Source organism: Cherax quadricarinatus, chromosome 1 (genome assembly GCF_038502225.1).
Source record: "Cherax quadricarinatus isolate ZL_2023a chromosome 1, ASM3850222v1, whole genome shotgun sequence".
Taxonomy (NCBI): Eukaryota; Metazoa; Arthropoda; class Malacostraca; order Decapoda; family Parastacidae; genus Cherax; species Cherax quadricarinatus.
This window is the reverse complement of record NC_091292.1, coordinates 54,793,221-54,809,299: the sequence shown is the minus strand read 5'-3', so window position 1 is coordinate 54,809,299 and position 16,079 is coordinate 54,793,221. Positions and strand designations below refer to the sequence as shown.

Sequence of the window (16,079 nt, the reverse complement as noted above, 5' to 3'; positions counted from 1 at the left end):
GCGGTCCCTTCCGGTCTAGGACCAGCAGCTGGAGGGTCACCTTTTCACACCTAGGTGTTACTTCCGGTTTTGACCATGACCTCGCCCTCGAGACTACCTCACCCTTGACCCCCCAACCAATACCCCCGCCCACGACCCCCCCCCTTCGCGACCCCGCCGTCGCGCCGCGCGCCCGCCCGCGCGCCCCGCCCCGCCCGCGCGCCCCGCCCGCGCCCTTCGCGACCCCCGCCCGCGCCTTCTGCTGCGCCTTCTGCAGCGTCGTCCGGATCGCCCCCGCACCTCGAATTTTTTTCCGATTTTTTTCGAATTTTTTTTGAATTTCATTTTTCTTATCCTCTCCATCTCCTCGGATCAAATTTTTGAGGTTCCCCCTCTCACTTTCACCCCCATCCCAAAATTTCTCGAAATCAAAGTCTCCATCTCCTCGGATCAAGTTTTTTGGATTCCCCCCTATGGGGTTTTCGAAATTCTCCAATTCCTCGGATCAAGTTTTTGGAATCCCCCCTCTGGGGGTAAGCATGCTTACTACAGGTCTAATGAAGGGTGTTTACTCGGCGGTCAGTGACGTCACGTGTTGACCCAGCACACAGGTTGAATCTTGTTTACCCTTTTAGTTAATAAGGGAGCATAGTAGTGACATCACGCGCACACAGGCTGAATCTTGTCGACCCTTTTAGTTCATTCAAGTTAATAAGGGGACACTTACCTTCTGTCAGTGACGTCACACATACAAGCTGAATCATGACGACCCTTTTAGTTCATTCAAGTTAATAAGGGGATATAGTACCTACATCATAGGGAAAACATTTTCATCATCAGAAAGACACATTTCAGGATAACACTAATACACAATATTTTTTTTTCATTATTTATTATACAAGCAATACATCACTCTATTCTCCTACGTTTAGATGGTGGAATATCAGGGTGTCCATAAGCCAAGGATTCATTAGTATTCAAATGATATCTTTTATCATCAAAGGCTGACAAACCTCTCTTATTAATTCTTACCGTACATATTTCACCTTTTACATTACCTATAGACTTACACGTGAATAATTCTCTATCTGCATTTGATAAAACATTCTTATATCTTGCATGTGTTAATAACGGCATAAATTGCGAAGGAATACCCTTGGCTCTGCTGACATTAGTTGATCTTCCAGCAATCTTGACAGAATACATTTTAGCTTTCAGGGCTATCAACTCGCTAATATGGTTATCACACATTTCAGATTTCAATAACCCCAGCTCCCCTTTTCTACTATCATCATATAAGGGATGCTCAGGACTGAAATTTGAAAAATCCATATAACCTAACAATGGTTCACTTTTTAACTCGGTGTACAAATCTTTACATTTCAAGCTAAAAATATACGAGTCAGTATCGGTATAAAGAAGTCTTACATCATCACCATAATGCTGTTTTAAAACTTTATACCAAAAATGATACAATTTCTTTTTAGCTATCTCAAGAATTTGAAAACCGAGATAAAGTGGTTGCTTAACTTCTAATATATCTTTATTGAATGTGCAGATCACTCTATCTTGATTTAAATGTGTGATATTTTTTAACAAAGGATCCTTACTCGCTCTAATAAATGCTTTCTCATTATTGATATATCTATATTTCTCAGCATACTTTGTAATATTCAGCAATGATTTCCCATATATGGCGTTATTAGTTAATTTGAAGGCTTTTGACTTGATAGGACATCTTGTAGCTGTTCTCTGTGCAATATTAGTTGATATGAAGGGTTCTAAAAATTTTGTCTGTGTATATTCATATATGGTATGAACCTTTTCCACCTCTAACCCAAGTTCCAGTAATAACTGTAACAATTCTAGACTGATCAAATAATTTTTCTGAGATAAATGACTGCCCACTAATTTCCCATTAGATTTGGGGATCTTTCTACCTTCATTTTTCAATATAGATTCACAATAAGGAGATAACATATCTGCTGATATATTCATGTGGGATAATATTAAAGGAAGTTCATCAGTGAGTCTAGCTACCTCGGGGGATATGTGCTTGGTATCACATTCTATCCAATATCCCTTTTGACCTTCACAGGAAACATTACTTAATCCCACATCGAGGATAGCATTCTTCTCGTCATTGGATAATTTTCTGATACCATTCTGTGGAAGAGCTTCAACCATCGCACTAGCATACAAAGAATTGAAATCTAGATATAGAATATGAGTGCCCATTCCACTCTCAACATCAAAATTAGAATACTTTAGAATACTGATTAATTGCGCAGGTAAACCCACCTCTGAGATTCCTTTTAATCAAGTCATATAATTCATGGGAATATATCATATCTAATCTTACATTAGTTTTCAATAGGAATGCATCCCAACTGAATGATGGTAAACTTATATAATTGCTAACGTCTAACTTATAAATATCCTTGAGTGTTTTACGCCACTCCATGAAGACATCGGCTAACAAACCAACATCTGTCTTGAGATATAACATCAAGTAATCTCCTAAAGTCTTATATTTACCCAACTCAAACACTTTCAATGCATGTTCATAATCTTCTTGGCTGATAGCGCTATTTCTCAAAGAATTAAAAAAATGATCTTTACTGGGTAATTTTGTTTCATCGAGCTTCTTTAAACTATCAATATAATCATAACACAAAATTTGTTTTCCTTTACATAATAAATGTAAGACATCTCGAGGCACATCTTTCAGAATAGTCTCTGTATATTTCAGGGATTTACCTGCCTTGATATGTTGATCTGCTAACGTGGAAAGAGATCCATTCAATAAAGACAGTGAATCCTGAAGCCTAACCTTACCTATGTCTACTTTCAAGAATTTGAATCCTTGTTTCGAATGAATTTCAACGTTATATTTATCAACATTCAATTCCTTTAAAATTATTCCTAAATGATACGACATGTTATGACAAAAAAGCAATAATTTCTCTCTCTTGTCTTTACACTGCATATTACAACGTGCACAATAGGCTCCAATATAATTATTGAAATTTAAAGTATGGTCATGGTGTTTATGTTTATCTTTGGGGTTTTTGAAGGTGTTACCACATAATTCACAAGTGTTCTGAGAATCATGTCTCATCTCATCCTCCTCTGTCATATGGATTTCATGATACTGTCTTCTAAACTTTATTTTATTCCATTCACCACTAACATTTAAAATGAAATGATTAACAGCATCCTCCCCCTTATAACTCTTTATACACACTATTTCTCCTTTGCGATCAAATATAATATAACAATAGGCAATGGCTTTATGACGAGACTCAATTTTACCTGCTGGGAGAGTTGTGTCTAATGCACATTCGAAATCAAATACACCGATATATTCGTTGGAATGCGTATGACTAAAATTTTCAAAGTGTACTGTTGTTCCTTCCGGGGGGAATACGAGAACCTGATTGATTTTACATCCATCTTCGTGGATATCTAACTCTTCCTGTGTATTCATCAAACAACTATGACAGTGCTTCTTTACACCTTTTTCTGTCATTATCGTTCTAACATACCCGTCAAAATCTTTGATTAAAACCAAATGTCTTTCATTCAACAATAACGCGCACATAATGTCCTTATATTTCTTATTCCCCTTACGACACATAGCCATAAATGTCCTATCTTGATCCTTTCTTAATTGATAAACATATAATGACACTTTATTTTCCTTCTCTAATATACTTAACTTATCACGCGTAATGGGGAAATCATCTATAGAAGTTTTTGCATGATTAAGACATCCTCTCTTAGTAGTAACTGCTCTGCGAATATGTTTCCATGGCATGTTCTTTTTATGACATTAATAGGCGGCAAAAGCACGCAGTACACATAACCCATCATTAATCTCTGGATTAAATACATATTTCTTCCCTCGCAGTTTCTCGGGATATGCCACATATGACCCCACTTGCACTCTGAATTCTACTTTAACATATTCGATACTGAAAGATTCGATTTGATCTATGATCCAGCCAGATCCTTCCTGATCTTGCAACTCTGACTCGTATCTTTCTAATATTGTTCCCACCCATCGATCAAATACTTCAGAGATTTCCTCTTCACTTACTAACTCAAACGCTAAATTTATCACAAATTGTCCATTTTGATCATCACCCGATATGTTTTGACGTAATGTCCTTATAACTATAATTGGGTGGATTCTGAGCGACATTGCTAGAGGCGATCTATCATACATATCTCGCATCTGTTCTATAAAATAATCCCTATAAACATGTAAATACATTCTTAACTCTCTGTTATAAGTTGAAGGAACACTATATTTCCTCACTGTATGTCTACCTCTAAAATTCTGGATATATGTAATAACTTCTGGGCTCTCATCTTCACTATTATGCGTGTCAGACACGTCATGCGAGGTAGTTGCTCTCTCATCATCATTAATGGGGGCAGAAGTACCCGCACCTCCGCATTGTGAGGTACCAACACTAGCACTCTCACCACCAAGCTGTGCGCCATTACTACCAGGTGTATTTCCTGCAGAGGAAAAAAGCATATCCAATTCATAACCCAAAAAAATATTAAGATTTCAATGAACAGAGGAAAAACAAGCACATCCAATTCATAACCCAAAAAATATTAAGATTTCAATGAATAGTAATATTACGTCCAGTAATGGGGGGTAAGAAGGTCACCCTTCACAATTTTTTACATAATACGTTTTAAGATTTCAATGAACAGAGGAAAAAAAAAAGCACATCCAATTCATAACCCAAAAAAATATTAAGATTTCAATGAACAGAGGAAAAAAAAAGCATATCCAATTCATAACCCAAAAAAATATTAAGATTTCAATGAATAGAACAAAATCTTTTCTCGAGTGACTAGCACAACAAAAGATCACAATTGGTTACATACCTGTTTCTATAGCCTTCTTCCATAAAGCATCTACACGTGCCCACTCATTATCCAATTGCAATAACCTTTCATTGCGTTGTACACCGCCTTTCTCGATTACCAACGAACGCTGCTTTCTAATCGATAATCTTCTCTTCACCAATGCTTCCAAGTATTTCGAATATATGCTATCCCCTGTTAAGAATTTCACTTATTTAACACACTAACCCAGTAAACATTTCACTCGTATGCTCCAACAACAAAAATTAACCCAAATTTCACTCGTATGCTTCAACAAAAATTAACCTAAATTTCACTCGTATGCTTCAACAAAAATTAACCTAAATTTCACTCGTATGCTTCAACAAAAATTAACCCAAATTTCACTCGTATGCTTCAACAAAAATTAAACATGCAAAAAACAAGAATTTTCTAAGTACAACTTACCTTTCTCCATGATATGCGGTTCAGCGTTGGAAGATGAGGTCCTTTAACTTAATGAGAGGAATACTGTGGGGAAGATGAGGTCAGTCACGGATGATGGATGGAAGCACTGTCCTCGCTCTGAGTGTCTCATTGAGCTTATATAGGCCGCCCCCTCCCCCCGACACCACTGTATAATGCGGTTCACACCTAAGGTAGATTTAAGATAATCATCGCCTTACCGAACACCTGGGTCAACACAGGTCAGACAGACAGCATGATATGCGGTTCAGCGTTGGAAGATGAGGTCCTTTAACTTAATGAGAGGAAACTTTTAGTTCATTTTAAAATAATAAGGGGAAGATGAGATCAGTCACGGATGGAAGCACTGTCCTCACTCTGAGAGACTCATTGTGGGTCACCCCTTCCCCCAACACACTGTGTAATGCGGTTCACACCCAAGGTAGAACATAACACCTGCGTCAACTCAGGACAGACAGGCGCCATGAAATGCGGGTAACATCCAAGGTAGAAAATCATCTCTTTCCAGACCAACTGTGTCCCCTTATTAAACTAAAAAGTATTATATATCTTGAAAACCCATTAAGACTTACAGTGTACAAGACGCCTCTCTATGGTAAACACCCTTTTTAGTTCATTCAACTTAAAGAGAGGAAGCTTTTAGATCATTTTAAAATAATAAGGGGAAGATGTTGAACTTGTCAACATACACATCTGCTGACGTTGATATATTTCGTTATCCATCAAGGATTATCATTGCCGGTTATTCGAATAGTGGCAAATCTTATTTCACATCAAAATTAATAAAGTTATACCACGAGAAATTTCATAACATTATAATATGCGGGGTGACATCACATCCCTTAGAACAAGATTCAGAGATATCTCGTAAATTAACATTAAGTAACGATATTATCGACCCGCAGAATGTCATTGCATCACCTGATGAAAATACAATAATTATTGTTGATGATCTATTTTTAAAAGCAGGTAACAGTGAAATTATTCTCGAATGTTTTACTAAAGGTAGACATCATAATATAAGCATTATTCTGATTACTCAAAATATATTTCACGGAGGACGATATAGTCGTACCATGGCTTTAAACGCCACGCATTTTGCTTTATTTAAAATGAGGGATCTTGGACAAGTAGAGATTCTGGGGCGACAAGTGTTCGGAAAAAATAAGGAATTTGTAAATATATATAAATCTGCTATAAAACGATCACCCTTTGGTTATTTATTCATAGACCTTGCATTAAATACACCAGAAGCATTACAGTTGCGAACCAATGTGTTACGGCAGGATTCCTACGAAATTGTATACCAATGGAGCGAGCAAAATTAATTGAAAAGGTTTATAGAGATCCTGGATCTGCTGGGTCATTCTCTGGTGTAAACAGTTTATATACAGCTGTAAAAAAGATCGATCCGTCCATAACCTTGAAAGAGGTCAGAAATTTCTTAAATTCAGAAAGATCATATACTTTATACGTTCTTAAACCTAAGAAGTTTCCTCGTAGGAAAATAATTGCTCCTAAACCCAGAGTGATATTAACCTGTGATTTGGGTGATATGTCTAAATTATCCAGATATAATGATGGATATAAATACATTCTCGTGTGTATCGATGTTTTTTCAAGATATTTACAAGCAGTACTCATGAAAAAGAAAGACGGACCGAGCACTTTACATGCATTACAAAACATATTGGAGAATGAAAAGGCGAAGAATATATCGAGATTATTTACAGATAAAGGCAGGGAGTTTCTAAATAAACAGGTACAGAATTATCTCCAGAGTAAGCATATAAAGTTATATCATGTATTTTCGAAAGAAACAAAAGCTTCCATTGCAGAGAGAGGCTTGCAAACGATGAAACGTAAATTATACAAGTATATGACAAGTGCCAATACATTTAATTATTCAAAAGTGTTAAATGAATTAGTAGATGCGTATAATTCATCTCCGCACTCGGGGATTGGCGGTAAAACCCCATTGCAAGTCCATGGTATTACGTCATTGAATGATATAAGGAATCAGTTTCGGATAAATTATAAAAATGGAAGATCCAATAAGAAACGAATCAGTAAGAAATTGGCTGTTGGAGACACAACAAGAGTGACTCTTAGCAGATCATCCGCGTTTAACCGAGGGTTTCACACACAAAATACAGAGGAAATATTTAAAATATATAGAATTAATAATTCTCAACCTATAACAACATATCATTTGAAAGATTTGAAAGGTGAAAAGATTAAAGGAACATTTTATCGCGAAGAATTGACCCCAGTCATACCACCTCCAGAATATATTATCGACAGAGTATTGAAACGAAAAAAAATTGGTGGAATTACGCATTATTTGGTATCTTATAAAGGTTATGATTCCACTTTTAATTTGTGGGTCAAAGAAGATTTGTTGAAGGTACAATGAAAAAATCATTATTAGAAAAATTTAAAGAATTAATTACATTACTTAATAGTCTCCCACGCAATCATCGGAAGAGTTTATTACAACAGTTTAAGAAAACACACATAAGTTGTATCAGTGAGATTTTCAAGAATTTGATTAAGAATAAAATACCATTAGACCCTAAAATATTTAAAAAGTACAAGAACGAGATTAAATCATTAGCTTGTAAGAAAATCGGTTTTCAGCGTAAAAAGAAATATTTGCTGAGTATCAGAGGTGGAAATCTTCTTGGCATTATATTACCTCTAGCAGTAAATATTATTTCGAGATTGTTTAATAAATCATGAAAGAATTTTATCTTGTACCAACTTCAGTTATGAATCGGAAACCTCTCGAGTTAGTAAAATCGGAGGGTGACGAGAATTTAGAAGGGGGTGGTGGTGGTGCATGCTTGAAGCGTGGTGTTAAACGCAAGTTTAAGACTACTCCCGCTAGGCAGGTCAACCCACCTGCTCTCACCTCGGTGAAACCTCAGAAAACCCCAGATTTGTCAAGATTCATGCACATAAGAGTGAGTGCGAGAAATATAGAATATGTGAAATCAATGTTGGTATTATTGCAAAGAAATCCTTTGGTGAGTTGGGATGAGAATGGTGACCTTCTTACCCCCATTACTGGACGTAATATTATTGAAATATTAAATGTTTTATCAGAAAATAATGTGAAATCAGCGAGAAGAATCGATTCTGATTACTTAACAGAAATAAAGCATTTATTAAATATATCAGGTATACATTTTGATTTTGTGAGGAATACAAAAGTGAGAAAACAATTATTACATAAAGGAGGCGGTGTATGGAGAGAAACATCGTGGATATCATATTAGGTGAGTATATAAACTCTGTGATTTTATGTTTTTATTTAGTGTGTGTTATAAGAGTGTAGAGATGGCTGAACGTCTTCTATACGTGTGTAGCGATTCAAGTCTCGATTTATTTCCCGCCAATACACCTTCGGCTTTCATTAATAAATTATATGACCCCATTATATTAGATAATAAAATTGATTATGAGGTTGCTCTGAAAAATATAATTTACCCCAAGACGCATTATATACCGCAAAAGAATTTGAAGATATGTATTACATATGAGAAATCTACAGTAAATAAATATATGCATAAAATTGATATGAGCAAAATTATTGGAGGTGATATGGCAAGGATTTTAGAGGCAATAAATGAGGATATTAATGCAAATCTCTTAATAGCAGTTAAACATACAACGGGTATTATCATCCCCAAAAACTCAATTGTGTTCACATATCATCCAGGAATAAACAGAGTGGTTATTAACTTGAAAAAAAAAATTATACTACTTTCTGATATTACCAGTGCTTATGTGGGGTTGGAATTTGATAAAGAAGGAAGCGATATGCTAGGGTTCTCAGGTAATGAAATTTTGTATGTCTTTACCAATAAAAAAGAGATTATTTTTAACGAGTCTGGTGTGAAGGCGGTAAACCCACCCGATCCTGAATCAGATTTGATTGATCCCATTAATTTTGGCGATCAGTTGGTATCTCTTTTGGGAGTAGTTGATATTAATACATTAAGATCTAATTATGACCCCACAATGTATAAACCACTTAATAAAAAGATAATTGATCAAGTGAGTATTAAGCTCGCTGATCAGAAAGGAAGGTTAATTCAATATAATGACAAGTGTTCTACTGTATGTGTACTACATTTAAGACCTATAAAACGAGAGTGAATGATCAAGTTGAGTTAATATTGAACGAACCGTCAAGATGAGAACCAGTTTCTCCCCTCCTTCAGTGGAATCATTCCTGAAACTCTTTGATACTTCGAGGGTGAAAGGGGGAGGTTTAGATGATATTATATTATATAAAGCTAGAGGGAGGGGCGGAGGATTATTGTCATTTCTCGGTGGGATGGCCAGAAAAGCATTACCATTCTTATTGAATACCTTTGCTCCGGGAGTATTACAATACGGGCAAAATGTGTTGAACGATGTTAATAATGGTATTGCATTGAAAAATTCTGCGAGAAATAGAGGCGTAGAAACATTGAAGGGTGTCGGACAGAAGTTATTATCCGGAGGAAGTAGAAAGATTGGTTTGAAACGATTGAAATTTAATAATAAAAGAAACTGGAATATTTAATTAATTTTAGTTTATTGTTAACTGTCATATTGTTAGTATGTCGGCTGGTGCTCTATACGTTACACCAGGGGGACTCAACGCCCCCGTCCCCACTTATTCTCATTCCATAACTGATGGATTCCCAAAATTACCAGGACATACCATTATTGAATCCTCAATAGCAGCTAGACGCACATGTGAAGTATTACCAGTAAATCAAGGATCTGATAAATTTCTCGAATTTAGAATACAAAGTTCAGAAGGTCATTTTTTAGATTTAACGAGTCTGGCCTTGGAAATGAACATAAATATATCAAATGAGGATGGGAGTGCACTGGGAGACGATGATAAGGTCATATTTGTGAACTCTATAAGTCAGACAATATTCAAATCTGTGTGTTTGTATCTCAATGAACAACTTATAGAATCAAATCCATTTTATTCATATACGGGTTATATTAAACTGCTTAAGCATTTATCCCCATCAAAATTAGATACATTGGGAAGAATAGCATTCTTTCGTAATAAAGACACAGCAAGTAGTACTATTACAACAGCTGATTTAGATGATATTAAGAAAGACGAAGGTAAATTAACGAATGAAGTGAATACTTGTTTCCCTTTGATGCTGGATGTGAGTAGTTTTCACGAATATATCCTGGATAGTGTCGAATGTCGATTGAGACTTGAAATGCATTCACCCGCATGGGCAATTATGACTCCATTAAGCGGAAAAACATATAAATATAATATTAATTCCATTAAATTATGGATCGATAAAGTTATTCCGTATACGAATGCATTAATTGCATTGAATTCAAGCATGAGGGCAAACCCGCAGGGGTGTGAATATCTGTTCAAGAAGACATTATTTAAATCATATATTCTGACATCTAATCAAACACAATTGATCGCAGATAATCCTTGGGGACAAGTCATACCCGATAAGATATTTATTATATTAGTTGATATGAAGACATATGATGGAGGATATAATTTTAATCCATTATATTTTCAACATGAAGATTTGAATCATTTCGGGGTTACAATTAATTCAGAAATGATTCTTAATATTGACTGTAAGTTCCCTACCCACGCGAGTAGGTTATTTTACGCTACCTTGAAATCTCTGGGTTTGGAGACTGATCATCTGATTACATATAAGAGTTTTCTCCAAGGCAGAACTATATTAGGTGTTGACCTGAGAAGTGAACAGGTTAAGAATGCTATATCTGTCGAGAAGAATGGTAATTTGAGAATAGATATGACATTTGGTAAACCGAAAGATGAGAATAGAATTTGTCTGATGTTTGGTGAAACTAATGCGATTTTAAATATAAATGAAAATAGAACAGTGATAGTGCATACGCGAGTATAGATCATGAATTGTGAATAAATAAATATTGCCTTGAAACATCATACGGGAAGATATGCCTCGTATTTGGGATGTTTTGCCGCAAATAATATAAATGAAGTTATTATGAGGATAAAAGATAAGCCGGTAATTTTCATCATTAATATATTGAACGATCAAGATGAAAATATGGCTCATTGGATTACTATATATGTGAACAAACACATATTATTATATTTAGATAGTTTCGGGGTGGATTTAAAACATTATACAAATATATATGAGAAAATTATATACAAGAGAAATTTCATGTATGGTATTAATCAGAGGATTCAACATGAAAAATCATTGTTGTGCGACTTATATGCTATATATTTTGTGTATAAGTTAACAAATTATAGTGTAAAGAAAATTATACCATATTTGTTTAAAGATTTTGGTAGAAATAAATTAAAGAATGACCAATTTATAATGAAATATGCATATGAGCATTTCAATATACCCTCATGTTCAAGTGTATTTGCTAATAATTCAACGTGGAATTATGAAAATCTGTGTAAAATATTGGAATTATAATACGGTGGGGTAGAGGCGTTTAGAGGCGGGGCGAAAGGTTAGAGGCGGGGCGAAAGGTCATAACGCTGCTATAAATGTCCGTGCTGGGTCACTCTTTGCATCTACTGTCATTCAAGTTGGGTCAAGGATGAATCCAATTCAGTACTCCGTTGGAGGTGTCTGCGAGGAGGAGAGAAGACTGCATCCCTGTGTATGTCGGAATAATCCACCTGCGGTAAATGGTAAGTGATTTTTGTTCATTATCTGAGTGAATCTTGTTCTAATATTGAAAAAATCTTTTTTACACATAAATGATTTTAGAAGTGTAATGTATTAACCAATAAAACTTTTTAATGCAATTAAAGATATGCATTATTCTTCTTCTAATCGAGAAATTTTTTTTCTTTGCCAGATGCGAATATAATGCGGTTGTTGGAACTTATTCGCGCAAATCAAATCCGACAGGAGCAAATGATTTGCGAGTTGATGGGATTGTTAGGAGCGAGATCCACCCATGATCGACCCTTCTCCCCAGTCTCATATGAGTGGAGAATGTGTTAGTAGTTGTTATTGCGATAAATGCGTATGGAGCGAGATGGAATATTTTATGACAAATTCCCAACCTAATTCATGTATGGATGAGGATTCCCCCATAAATTATCCGCCAGCTTCCCCCATAAATTATCCACCAGTTTCCCCGGATGAGGATTCCCCCATTTATTATCCACCAGCTTCCCCCCCAGAAGTTTATTGTATAACAGATGAGGAAGAAGATGATGACCCTGAACAAAATGCACAGAAATTCTACAAGAGAAGAAAAATTACTCTACGTTGATTTTATTCAATGAATTGTAGCTTTTTTCAATGAAATTGTATTTGTTTGTATTACCAGAAATGTAATGGCTGTATAATAAATAATGAAAAAAAAATATTGTGTATTAGTGTTATCCTGAAATGTGTCTTTCTGATGATGAAAATGTTTTCACTATGATGTAGGTACTATGTCCCCTTATTAACTTGAATGAACTAAAAGGGTCGACAAGATTCAGCCTGTGTGCGCGTGACGTCACTACTATGGTCCCTTATTAACTAAAAGGGTAGACAAGATTCAACCTGTGTGCTGGGTCAACACGTGACGTCACTGACCGCCGAGTAAACACCCTTCATTAGACCTGTAGTAAGCATGCTTACCCCCAGAGGGGGGATTCCAAAAACTTGATCCGAGGAATTGGAGAATTTCGAAAACCCCATAGGGGGGAATCCAAAAAACTTGATCCGAGGAGATGGAGACTTTGATTTCGAGAAATTTTGGGATGGGGGTGAAAGTGAGAGGGGGAACCTCAAAAATTTGATCCGAGGAGATGGAGAGCACAAGAAAAATGAAATTCAAAAAAAATTCGAAAAAAATCGGAAAAAAATTCGAGGCGCGGGGGCGATCCGGACGGCGCTGCAGAAGGCGCAGCAGAAGGCGCGGGCGGGGGTCGCGAAGGGCGCGGGCGGGCGCGCGGGCGGGCGCGCGGCGCGACGGCGGGGTCGCGAAGGGGGGGGGTCGTGGCGGGGGTATTGGTTGGGGGGTCAAGGGTGAGGTAGTCTCGAGGGCGAGGTCATGGTCAAAACCGGAAGTAACACCTAGGTGTGAAAAGGTGACCCTCCAGCTGCTGGTCCTAGACCGGAAGGGACCGCCCAGTGGAAGGCCTAAACCGGAAGGGACCTCCCAGAGGAAGGCCCTAAACCGGAAGGGACCCCCCAGAAGAAAACTTGACTACTTATATATATATATATACATATATATATATATATATATATATATATATATATATATATATATATATATATATATATATATATATATATATATATATATATTTTATCACACCGGCCGATTCCCACCAAGGCAGGGCGGCCCGAAAAAGAAAAACTTTCACCATCATTCACTCCATCACTGTCTTGCCAGAAGGGTGCTTTACACTACAGTTTTTAAACTGCAACATTAACACCCCTCCTTCAGAGTGCAGGCACTGTACTTCCCATCTCCAGGACTCAAGTCCGGCCTGCCGGTTTCCCTGAATCCCTTCATAAATGTTACTTTGCTCACACTCCAACAGCACGTCAAGTATTAAAAACCATTTGTCTCCATTCACTCCTATCAAACACGCTCACGCATGCCTGCTGGAAGTCCAAGCCCCTCGCACACAAAACCTCCTTTACCCCCTCCCTCCAACCCTTCCTAGGCCGACCCCTACCCCGCCTTCCTTCCACTACAGACTGATACACTCTTGAAGTCATTCTGTTTCGCTCCATTCTCTCTACATGTCCGAACCACCTCAACAACCCTTCCTCAGCCCTCTGGACAACAGTTTTGGTAATCCCGCACCTCCTCCTAACTTCCAAACTACGAATTCTCTGCATTATATTCACACCACACATTGCCCTCAGACATGACATCTCCACTGCCTCCAGCCTTCTCCTCGCTGCAACATTCATCACCCACGCTTCACATATATATATATAGATATATATATATGTCGTGCCGAATAGGCAGAACTTGCGATCTTGGCTTAAGTCTGCCCATAATGCCTAGGCATGATAGTGGCTCTTTGCACTGCAACTCATTGTAATTTCATAATCTTAATGTAATCTTGCAAAGAAATAGAATTAGTTTTTTTGTTTTTAAGTTTCCCGTGTGGTGATCTTGTTTTGTTTGTGTACTGATTGATTAATGTAGCTGTTAATGTATTTTTTTTAACTTACGATTCCTTTGAGAATAGTGTATATTGGTCTACAAAACAGCCGCAGCGGCGGCCTGCAGTCAAGGTTCTGCCAACGAAGCATCTTGAGTCAATATTAACGCAAAGAACTTCATTATTTTTTATTGATAAGCAAAGTTGGATACATCAGCAATATGCTGCCGCTCCTCTGTAGAAAAGTTACATAATGGGAATTAAAATTAGCTATGTTTGCCTGGAAATGTGTGAATCCAGCAGGACCATGATGATACCATAGTTATTTGTACTAAGGGAACAGTAGGTACAGAAGGTCCAGTAGCTACATAAGGCTCATAGGTTCAGTTTCTACAAAGTTGGAGTTACTATTTCTTAAGAATTACTTTCTCTCGTATATCATAAATAATCTAACGCGTTATTTTTATTTTTTTCCGACAGATAAAAATCGTATAGACGATATCTGGAGAATGGCAACATTAGTCGACGTGACTTTATGCAAGCGGATGCAAAAGCGAGAGTTGTCTGAGATTTACCTACGTCGCTTCTTCCCACGTCCTCATCAGCAGTCTGGAAAAGCTCAGCTTTATAACATTGAAACAAGCTTCCACCCTGTAATTACTGGGCCCACGAGCCGCATCTGTAAACGATGCAACACTTTATATTACGTAGACAACGAAGGCCGGGTCGTCACCAGGGAGACATGTGCATATCACATAATGAATGTTTCTCGAACAACGAGGCCATACTACCGCTGCTGCAATCGGACTATTAACTCAGCTCCATGTGCAACTGCTCCACAGCATGTCTCAAGAGAAATTGATCCCAATAACCTAACAGGTTTTATCAACACTAACCTCAATCAAAGTATCACTGCAGAATCGATTTATGCACTTGACTGTGAAATGTTTACAACGGCAGCGTTGGGTTTGGCGGCAATATCTGTTGTGGACTCGAACTGTCAACTGGTGTATGAGACACTGCTGTTGCCTGATGCTCCAATCATCGACTACAACACATAGCATTCCGGACTTAATCAGCAAGAATTTCGAGGAGTTTCAACAAGACTCCGAGACGTTCATGCCAAGTTACTCACACTAGTTGGAAAACGCACAATTCTAGTTGGTCATGAACTGGAAAACGACTTCTTAAGTTGAGAGTTATTCATGATCACATCGTGGACACAAGTGTTCTTTTTCCACATCCAAAAGGGTATCCTACTCGTAACTCACTCACCTATCTAAAAAATAGGTACCTGAATTATGTTTCAACTTCCAGCATTGGGTTAAAGTGTCGAGGTGATGCTGAAACAGCCATGCGTCTGGCCAGATACAAGTGTTAGAACCTATGTTATCCAGGATTGGCTGTTAAATATGAGAAGATGCCACTTTTCCTATGTGATGTAACTAATCATAATTACTTTTAATCACTTGCTTTCTAATCAAGGATAAATTTAATTTACTTATTCTGGAGTTTATCTGGAGAGAGTTCCGGGGGTCAACGCCCCCGCGGCCCGGTCTGTGACCAGGCCTCCTTAGGTCAGTGTCCCAGGATGCCACCC

General features: G+C 37.3%; 1 protein-coding gene and 1 pseudogene across 1 annotated transcript; one reads left to right on the top strand and one right to left on the bottom strand.

Annotated features, from left to right (window-relative positions):
- Positions 1-790: 790 nt before the first annotated feature.
- LOC138852820 (uncharacterized) lies at positions 791-3,799 on the bottom strand. Its single transcript, XM_070085881.1, has 3 exons — positions 3,528-3,799; positions 2,256-2,633; positions 791-2,221 (listed from the first exon to the last, which is right to left on the bottom strand). Exons 1-3 carry the CDS (start codon positions 3,797-3,799, stop codon positions 889-891), a joined length of 1,983 nt encoding a protein of 660 aa, XP_069941982.1. The 3' UTR covers positions 791-888.
- Positions 3,800-8,072: 4,273 nt separating this feature from the next.
- On the top strand, positions 8,073-15,860 carry LOC128685505 (RNA exonuclease 1 homolog; annotated as a pseudogene).
- Positions 15,861-16,079: the final 219 nt, after the last annotated feature.

Excerpts from the sequence above, each read along its gene's own strand:
- LOC138852820 (XM_070085881.1), bottom strand. The coding sequence starts at position 3,799 with ATGCCATGGAAACATATTCGCAGAGCAGTTACTACTAAGAGAGGATGT. Across the intron at positions 2,634-3,527 it reads TTAATCAAAGATTTTGACGG|TTTAAAGAAGCTCGATGAAA; the intron begins GTATGTTAGAAC and ends TTATATTGATAG. Across the intron at positions 2,222-2,255 it reads TTTACCTGCGCAATTAATCA|TGGAATGGGCACTCATATTC; the intron begins GTATTCTAAAGT and ends TGATGTTGAGAG.